The 10,093-nt window shown below is 44.4% G+C and overlaps 2 protein-coding genes across 2 annotated transcripts; both read right to left on the bottom strand.

The window, feature by feature from the left end:
• Positions 1 to 2,231: 2,231 nt before the first annotated feature.
• Positions 2,232 to 2,886, bottom strand: LOC119331551 (non-specific lipid-transfer protein 2-like). Its single transcript, XM_037604741.1, has one exon. It carries the CDS (start codon positions 2,786 to 2,788, stop codon positions 2,492 to 2,494), a length of 297 nt encoding a protein of 98 aa, XP_037460638.1. The 5' UTR covers positions 2,789 to 2,886; the 3' UTR covers positions 2,232 to 2,491.
• Positions 2,887 to 6,350: 3,464 nt separating this feature from the next.
• On the bottom strand, positions 6,351 to 6,914 carry LOC119290379 (non-specific lipid-transfer protein 2-like). The gene has a single exon (XM_037569213.1). It carries the CDS (start codon positions 6,807 to 6,809, stop codon positions 6,519 to 6,521), a length of 291 nt encoding a protein of 96 aa, XP_037425110.1. The 5' UTR covers positions 6,810 to 6,914; the 3' UTR covers positions 6,351 to 6,518.
• Positions 6,915 to 10,093: the final 3,179 nt, after the last annotated feature.

Genomic DNA, 10,093 nt, shown 5'->3' with positions numbered 1-10,093 from the left:
GCTGGGGCAGGGGGAGGAGGTGGTGGATCTGTGGTACAAGATGAGGGAAAGGGGAAGCATGAGACATAGGGCCTAGGAACAATGGGACTAATTAGGATCAAATCAATGCCTGAATAAATAAGGAAAGAAGGCCAAATCATGTGTCACAACCACAAAAATATTATATCTGCCCCAAAATTCAGAGGGAAATATGAAGCTATGATGGTTTAATTAGTATCATAGATGCATATAATCTTATTTATTCGATAATCAAATTGAAACTAAAAATTGATGGTTTTGTTATGCAGAGGAGTTCTCCAACAAAATATGTAAATGAACTTCCAGTTAGACTCTAGAGAAAATAAGCTCGTAAACCACAAATGCTTGATCAAATATGCCACCAACACTATGATTGTGGAAAGATATATGTGGCAATGAACTTTTGGCATAAGTGACCCAAGCTAGTGCTAGTAATTAAGTAAAAAAAAACGTTGGCAACCCCTTGAACCGTCCCTGACGCTAGGAGAAAGCTCGGTGACTAGTCGCACCCACAATCGTTGTTACTGCTTCTTTAGCATTTGGCATTACCGTGGCTTATTTTGTTCATCGGCCACGGTGTTGATATGAGGGGTTCCACAACGACATCATATTGCGTCGAAGTGCTACTATTTGTCCCCCTCAGGTTGGTCATGTACCGCCACCCATGCTGGACTTCGTCCAATGGTGACGGTCAGTTTTAATGTGATGAGCTTCGTGTTCCTAGTGGGGTCTCGGTTGATATGATATGTGTCTTTCAACAAGGTAGGTGAGCGTCCTAATTTTTTTTATGAAGCACAGTATTGTCCCGATGGTGGAGCTATCGAGCTAGTGTTCAAGGTTCGTTTTGTTTGATAGAATGTCAGTTTTGCACCGTCCTTTAATGGTGTTTGCAGATCACCTCGAAGTGATGGGATGAGATAAGCTAGCAAGATTCAGGTTTGCATTGTTATATCGGTGTAATAAGTCCCTTCGGCAATGTCGACAGCACTCGTTAATTTGCATCATCTTCCAATGGACCTCTAGTGGATGAACGCTAAGAAAAATGGTAATGTTGTTGTATTATGCAAGTTCTCGATTTGTGAGGCACGTTGATGACGCTAGTGCCACTCTTCAGAGAACTGCTTCTGGTTATCTTTTTGGTAATTGTTTTCATGTCTTGAGCTTACAAAGCTCCTTCAAGTGTACGCTCCAGTCATCGAGGACCTGAAGCTTCAAATGAAGATGTGGTTCTCATTCAGCAAGGTCCGAGCGTGTCGTCGTGAGGCCAATACTGTAGCCCACGAATTAGCTAAGATTGGTCACTGTTGTTTTAATTCTGAATCTCTGTACTGGGAGTCCGATGTTCCGCCCATTGTGGCTGGCTGTGCTATGGGTGATATGCCCACGCACACGTAAGCAATAAAACTTTGCTTCCCTTCAAAAAAAAGTGTACACGTCGCCTTTCTTTCCCTTTTTAGTTTATGCTTTGTTATTTTTAGTACTTTGGTAATCTCTTTATCACTTTATGTGTATTCCCGGTAATGTCTTGTAGGAGAGGTTAACTGGCAGTATCCCTGGTCCGTGCACGCCGACGATGTACTACCAAGGTCAAACCGATCGAACGACCAAAGAGGTCAGGCCGACCTGATCGACAAGAGCTTCGTCCACAGCAATTGCCCCCTACTTCTACCCCGAGACGCTATACATTTCCCATGTAATTCGTGTCCGCGATCAAATTCACAATTTGATCAAGAAACTAAACAAGGTTCTTAACAGTTGGTATCACTGTTTTATAGACTCATCATTTCCTTCCGACCATTTCATTGTTGTTTTTCTGTGGCTCGCCCTTTTGCTAAAGTACATGTATGAAGCAAGCATGCATCCTCTCTGTTTCAAAAAGTAGAAGCCCACTACATATTTTTCTTGCACATGTAAGTCCTCCATAATATTAAGCAGATACAAGCACTCCACATTTCATTTCTCAACACATGTAAATCCTTCACATCATCAAGCACATGTAAGTCATCCACATTATTATTTTTAATTTTTTAGCCACAAATCATTTTATCGAACCTAGAAGGTGAGACGCTATAACATGTAGCCACAAGTTGCTACCATTGATATATCATAAGAATGTGGAGGGGTATTATTCTCATATATTCTAACTACTAACTAGTATTTTCTTCTCCATTTCAAACAAAAAACATTTTCTTCCTTTTCGGAGCGAAGCAGGGAACAGAACAAAAATTTATGTTTATTACTCTGACATGTATATGCTGGCATACACAGGACATGAGTATACATGCACATGGACATAACGGGCACCGTACCAAAGTAGTACAGCGCTGTCAATTTATTTCTGTTTAATATATAAAGTATATAGCACTCACCTCGTTTTATTATTATACCTCACACACTCTCGGTACTCCAGCGTACGTAGTGTACGTGCAACGCGCGAGGGACATGGACGAAGCTCGTGGCACCAATAGCTAGTTCAGCACCTTGGCAGGCGCAGCTTGCACGCGGTGAAGACCTTCTTGCCGCTGGGGGAGTTGACGTAGCGCTGCAGGTTGGGGTCCTTCTTGTACTTGCACAGGCAGCTCGCCGGGTGCGCCTTCAGCTTCCCGCAGCACGCCGCGCTCGGCGCCGCGTTCCCGATGATGGCCGGCGCGCACGGGGTCAGCTGCGTCGGGCTGCACGTCGCCGCCTCCACCGTGCCCGGCACTGCCAGCAGCGCCGTCGCGAGAGCCATGACCATGAAGCAGACGAGGGTGGCCTTCGCCGCCGCCATGGTTGCTTCTTGGGCTCGTGTGGGAGGGAAGTGGTGGAGCTGCTCTCGTGCGGTGTCTCTGCGACCGTGCGTTCGTGAGGAGCTGGCTGATGCCTCTGGGTTGTGGAGAATGGGCGCGGTCGACGGTGCGTTTTATAGGCCGCATACAGCACGTAGTAGTAGGTGTGGCGCGCGACAGAGTGTACAACGCGGAAGCATCAAGCATGGGTGCACTAGCTATGATGATCTCAGTGGGTCGGTGGAAGTGTGGAATCCATCATGAGCGTGCCGAAACGTTCAAGGAAAGTCTCGGTTTTGGGTGCGCAGCTGAGTTACACGTAGATTAAGGAAGAGATCGATCGAACCTCCTCGTTCATGGAGGGTCGAGGGCTTGATGGCTAGTGTGAGCATGGGTCATCATTTCCACAATTAAACCATCACATTTTGAGTGATTTTAGGTCAAGGAATTGCACATAATTGAAAATTTTAGAAATTTTCTTATAAACATTGTTCCCTTCATACCATTCGATCAAAAAAAAAAACTTATGGTGTGCTTGCTGGGAATTTCGACGAAAAAAATTCATCGAGTCCAACCTACTCAAACATGACAATAAGAGAGAAGTGTCTTTGTTTTTGGGTGTGTGCATAATATGATTGCACTTAAGATCAAGTATAGAATCAAAATTGGATTAATCCCCAAATCAGTACATACCATTACAAGATCTGCAAATGACAAATGCCCAGCACTAAATTTGTATGTGTAGTTACCAACAGAATCTGCTGGACACGGAAAGCAAGGAAGGGCGAGCCAAAATCCTGCTGCTCCTATGGCGGAGCTGGCACCTGAGAGAAGACGCCCTTCGGAATAACGGGAGGGAGTCGATTGGTAGCTCCGTGCAGTTCTTGCAGAATTACGATGAGGAATTAAGAGGTGCAGCGGGGCCCGAGGTGGGGCCTGGAAGCAAAGACAAGGAAGTTGGGAGGGAAATCAGAGAGCAAAACATTGAAATTGTTGCCAACCAGTGGAAGCCACCAGATCAAGGAACTATCAAAATCAATACTGACGCTGCATTCCTTGCGGGAACTGGAGAAAGTGCGGCGGGAGTGGTCGGACGGGATTCCCAAGGCCTTGTCCTCATGTCCGTCTGCAAAAAACTTCCCAGCTGTCAGAGTGCTGAGGAGGCTGAGGCTCGTGCCGCCCTTGTTGGACTGCAGGCAGTGGCTGGAGTGTACAAGGGCCAGATAATCCTTGAAATGGATAATCAGAACATTGCAAATGAACTGAGATCCCAAGGACAGACAAGGTCACCTAATTACGCCCTAATCATGGACATTAGGCATGCCATGGATGGCTTTGACGCTTGCAAGGTCAGCTGCGTAAAGAGACAATGCAACTCCCTGGCCCATGGCCTTGCTGCACTTACAAGGAGCTCAGGCGATCAGGAGATGATAGCTAATGTTCCGATTAGCCTACGCACTTTGATGATTGCTGAATGTTCTGGCCTCACTGAGTAGGAGTCTCCTGTTTCAGTTCTCAAAAGAAAAAACAGAACCTAGTACAGAGTACTAAGAGCATCAAATATAACTCAACACATTCAATAGGGAATCCTAGTAATCAAATAACCAATTACCAACTACGATATCCACATGAGAATTATCAAATACGCCCCATAGCAAACACAAGCACTAGATCATTGGCTCGATGGCTGGAGCAGAGCATAGTAGGGCCATAGCTCAAAGGCCATGCCCTAGAGCAAACATAAGAGAAAGGAGAGGCCAGAACATAAATTTACCTCACTGTCTAAATTCTGACAGCGCTTACTTCTAGATGGTCAATCATTAGTCCATCCTCCTGGCTTTCTTTCCTGGTTGAAATGTGCAAAACAGATGATTGTGAAAACACATGAATGTTTAGAAGTGGTTGTTTGATTCACATGAATAGGAAAAATGTAGGTATCCTAGAATACATGGTCAAATTGAGGTTAAACTATATGCAAACATAAGATGTAGCTGACATTACATTACTTATGTCCTTTGTCTCGTTCTTTGTGCATGAGAATGTAAAGCAGAGGTTGCGGTCGATTGTTAAATTTCTTAGATTTTATTATGAAACTCAATCCAAAGGAATCATTCATGTAATTTTTTTATGGTCCATTCATTTGAATCAAACAAATGAATTTTCACCATAGTAAAATTTCCTATTCCTATGATTTTCCTTTTCTTTTCCTATGAATCATACATGCCCTATATGGTACAAACTAGCACAAATGATAAAAAAAAAGTTACCTTAGCCTTCTTAGTGTCACCAAGGGTCTTATTGGGATCCATGTAGAAGAATGAGAATCACAGAGATTTGATGGAGACATTTGCTTCAAATAAAAAAGCAAATAAGGAAATGAACAGAATTTACAGGGAGAAATTGATACACGATCTGAGTAGAAAGGAATGCACAATTATAGAATCAATGAAATATCATAGCATTCTACGTAAAAAAGCGCTCTCGCAAAGGAAGAAAGAGAAGAAATGTAGGGCCCTCAAGTACCAGAAAACAAGAGGAGTTAAGCGGAGAATATGCCAGCAGAGAAGAAAGGGAAACGAGGGGCCAGTTGTAGGAGGAGTGGAGTTAGGGTTTAGCATTTAGGGTTTGGGTATTAAAGACCACAAAATTAAGAACAAATGCCTCCTCAGCCAATGGTTGCATAGGTTTGCTTCGGATGAGGGTGTGAGGATTTAGTTATTGCGTAACAAGTATCTTCACTTCAAATCTTTGTCTCAAGTTACGATTCAACCAAATTACTCGCGCTTCTGAAAGGGGTTAATGAGGACAAAGAGTGGGTTCTTCAGTATAGCATTTTTCAAGTTGGAGACGGTCGTAGCACACATTTTGGGAGGATACTTGACTAAAATATACACCTTTGACTTTATAGTACACATCATTTTATAATAGCGTGCAATGGAAGGAGATTTTTGTGGGTACAATATTGGGGACTATTCCCTTGAATATCCAGTTCACACGAGCTGCTTGGCTCGATTTAGTGCCTAGGTTTTTTTTTGCCCGGTAAATTTAGTGCGTAGGTTGATGATGGGTAGTTTAACTAGCGAACAAGATTCTTTCCTTTGGCGGCTGACCTTTTCTAGGGTTTTTCTTAGTTAAATCGATGTATACGGACCTCATAAATATGAGATTTGTATTTTTTTTGAGATATACTTGAAAAAACAAAGTGTCATTTAAGATAACATTTTAGTGTGGTTCATGCATATGGAGGGTTATCCTAATGAAGGGTAATTTGGCAAAAACGGAGGTGATAAGGTAGTGTGGTTCGATTATGGAATATGCGTGTAGATATATTTTCTAATTTTTCGTCGTTTGTGGTAGTATCTACTTTTGTTGTGTACATATTTATGTTTTAATAAATGTAGTTATATGCATCGTAATGATGCAGAGGCCGCGCTTATCCTTTTATATTTATCTTAAAAAAATGAGCTCATCACATGCCCGTTCGAGAAAAACATATGCCACATATGATGACCGGCCGTTTGAACGAACAGTTCTTTCTCCCATCAACGCCAATCTCTTACCTAGTGGAGCTCACGCAAGCACTGCATTTATTCAGAATTTCAGATACAGATACATCGGGGTTGCTACTCACGACAACCAAACACTCACACATCAACACATGCAGCACATGCAGCGGTGCAGAGAGATGCCACTGGCTGGGCTCTCGTTCTCGTCTCGATCATAGACGTCGATCTAGCAGGATGGCACGGGCACCTTGCAGGCGGCCAGGACCTTCTTGCCGTTGGGGGAGTTGACGTACTGCTTCAGGTTGGGGTCGCGCGCGTACTGGCACATGCACGGCCTCTGCGCCTTCATCCTGCTGCAGCACACCGCCGTCGGCGCCGCGTTCCCGACGATCGCGCCCGCGCACGGGCTCAGCTGCAGCGCGTCGCACGTCGCGGCCTCCGCGCCCGCCGGTGCCATCATCAGCACCACCGCCCAGAAGGCCAGGAGCGCCACCAGCAGCTGGGCCAAGTACTTCATGGCGTCTCTGAAACTCTGACGATGAAATGTAGATCGACTGGTAGTGAGTAGTGAGCTAGTGTCTTGTGCGAAGATGGGTTTGGATGGTGTGGGTGTTTGGGGGTGAGATCAGTGGTATTTATAGTCTTTCGATCAAGAGAGTGGAGACATGGGCCAAATGGCCATGGCTGGTGCAGTACAAGTATGCAATGAAGGTTGCCTGAAGATATGTGCCTTTTCCTCATGGGCACATCACATTGCGTTCATGGGAGACATGATGATGATGGAGCATAAATTAATGGTCCACGCACTACGAAAAAAAGGAGAACTGAAAGTGCAGAGGGTTGTCAAGTTTAGTCGACGCACGCACTGAAAGCAACTCAATTACTAGCACAACAAGGCCACGCGCACTGCCTTGAAGGACTGAAACTACAAGTGTCACAACCCAGAGAAAAAGCAGGTTTGGTGGACTGCATGCCCGGCCATGATAAGGTTTGTTAACTGGTAATAAGAACAGCGGAAAGGTCGAGCGTAACTAGTCTTTCATTTTATTGACAAAGCCAAGGAAACATAAAACATTCGGTGAAGAGTTGAGTGTAGAGTTAAAAGGTATTCAGGGTTTTTACTTTTTAGTGGTAGTACACCTGTATGTCTAGTTCAGTGTCTATCTTCAGAGCATTTGATCAGACCTGGAAACAGAGCTTCCACCCTTTCCTTGACCCATGAATAATGAATTAGATCAATATCATTTACAGTATTATGCCACCTTTAAGACAAAGTATAGAGAAACCCTAGTCACCCTCACCGACGGGCCACTGCCCAGTGTGTCCTTTCTTACCAGCAAATAGACGTGTTCATATGTGATAATAGAGAGAAATGGTAAAGGGCGGCAAAGAGCAATTGCTCCATTTCATTAAGCCAACGACCTGTCGGTTAGTGCCAATGGCACTTCCTCGGAGTATTATTTAGCTACCCACGCATCACATTCAGGGGCACCTAAAGCCAGCCAATTTTTTGACAGGTGCACCTGTTCTCAAACCATCCTTAGTGGGAAATTTTCAAAGTGGAGGCAAATCCTTTGCCTCATTCTACAGTGTTACAATGACAATAACATTTTTTTCGGGACATACAATGACAATAACCAAAATAAGCCATGGCACGGAAACAAAAGACTGCTCGCTTGCCCAAAACAGCCTCCGCTTGTACAGAACGGGTCATCACTGGCGGCACACCTTTAGGGCATTTCTAACCGATCCCCTATAAAACAGAGGAGTATCCAGCCTAGTAAACATTAGTGAAGTATTTATACTCCACTAAGTTTTGGTCGGATCTAGCCGATTCCCCAAACATAACGAAGTAAAATTCAAATTTGCACAAACTCAATCTAGTTGGAACAGAAATTTGCATAAATTTAAACATAAGTTCAACACAATGTTGACAACCGAACATCAAACATAAATTCAAACTTACTAAACTTAAACTACATTAAGCATAAAGCATTAAACATTAAACTTAAACACTACTCAACGGCCATAGTGCAGATCGAGTCAATCCTTCCTCGACAGGCCATCGCCGGTGAGACATGGGTTCGGGCCGGTGCCAGCGTCGTTGTAGTCGGGGAAAATGCTCCACCACTCCCTGACGTCGAACTCCTCCTACTCCTCACCCTCCTTGCCGCCTTGCTCCTCGTCGTCGCAGATGATGATGACCTCGCCGCCATTGTTTGCGAATATTGCCTGCTCCGCCTACACGAGCTCGAGTGCTGGCGGCGGAAGTCCTCCATGTATGCCTCGGCGGCGGCCTCCGACTTGAGGCGGTCCCAAGCCTCTCGGTCCTCCCGCGCCATCGACGCGCTCACCACACCCGGCACCAGCGGGTCGAGGTGGACCAGCACTGTCCCAAATGGGAAGTTGAGCCGTGTGGCGGAGCCGTGGAACCGGATTTGCCACCGGTTGTACTCCATCGCCGCGAGCTCCGTCGTGTGTAAGCTCCCGAGCCACTTTCTCTTGTGGGTCTCCTGGTCGGTGACCTCCGCCACCCATGTCCCCCACAACCGCTATCGGACGCCGAGGTATGTCCTCTGCGGTGCCCATGGCTGACGGAGCTCCGGGAAGTCGGCGAACCGGGCAGATCGAGTGACCGGCGACGGCTGGAAGATGCACCGCTCGAGGACGAACCGCGGGCATGGCGACACGCATGGATCAGTGGGGGGAAGGGGGGCTCTAGCGATTGCGAGGAGAGGGAGTGGCAGGGAACAGCGGGGGACACGTCGGTTGCGGGGCGAGGGGGGGGAGGCAGAGGAGAGGAAGACCAGGATCGTTTTTTTTACCCGGTCACCGAGCGGTGGAGTAAATATAGCAAGAAACGCCGCGGCTGAGTAAAATTCTTACTACACTAAGGCCGATTGGGGATCGGCTAGGTGCCGGTTAGAGGAGTAAAACCGGGATTTTACTCCCCTAACCAGTTATTGGGGATCGGTTGGAAATGCCCTTAGCAGGCTGGCAAAGATACACTCGCATCTTTTTTTAGAACAATTACACTAGCATCTCCGATGGGTCATCCAGAATTGCCTCCATCATCAGGGAGATCAAGGGAGCATAGCAGGGCGAGGCCTAGTTTGGCGCTTCAATCGGCTGGACGCGCTAGCTCGCCTAGCTAGTAACCAGGGAAAAAGCAGAGCCTGTAAAACAACCGTCGGCATGCTGAGATGAAGAAAAAGAACCGATCCTCTGTTTTTTCGTAGAAAAAAATAAATTCATAAATTCATTTTTTTAAATAAAGAAATTCACGGGAACTTAAAAAAAGTTCATGAATTTGAAAAAGTAGTTCACGAATATAAAAAAGTTCAGAAATTTGGGAAAAGATCACATAATTTTTTTAAAATCATCAAATTTCCAAAAAATGTTCACAAATCTGATTTTTTATTGATTTTTAAAAAATTTAAGTGATTTTGAAAACATGTTTACAAATTTGAAAAAAAAATCATCAATTTTGAAAAGAGTTCAATGAATTTGAAAAAAGTTCATCAATTTTCAAAAAAATGTTCACAACAAATTAAAAATATTTCAAACTTTGAAAATAGTTCACGATTTTTTTAAAAGTTCATCATTTTTTAAAAAGTTGTAAATTGTTTGAAATAAGTTCATCGATTCTGAAAAAGTTCATCAAAATTTTAAAAAAAATCATCAATCTTGAAAAAAATTCACAAAAATGAAATTTTACATCAATTTTGAAAAAAATTCACCGTTTTGAAAATGTTCACACATTAGAAAAAGGGATTTAAAAAAGAAAGAAAAAATAAAACA

This window comes from Triticum dicoccoides, chromosome 1A (assembly GCF_002162155.2).
Source record: "Triticum dicoccoides isolate Atlit2015 ecotype Zavitan chromosome 1A, WEW_v2.0, whole genome shotgun sequence".
NCBI lineage: Eukaryota > Viridiplantae > Streptophyta > Magnoliopsida > Poales > Poaceae > Triticum > Triticum dicoccoides.
Note: the sequence above shows the minus strand (reverse complement) of the source record. Positions and strands in the feature narration are given on the sequence as shown.

Excerpts from the sequence above, each read along its gene's own strand:
- LOC119331551 (XM_037604741.1), bottom strand. The coding sequence starts at position 2,788 with ATGGCGGCGGCGAAGGCCACCCTCGTCTGCTTCATGGTCATGGCTCTC.
- LOC119290379 (XM_037569213.1), bottom strand. The coding sequence starts at position 6,809 with ATGAAGTACTTGGCCCAGCTGCTGGTGGCGCTCCTGGCCTTCTGGGCG.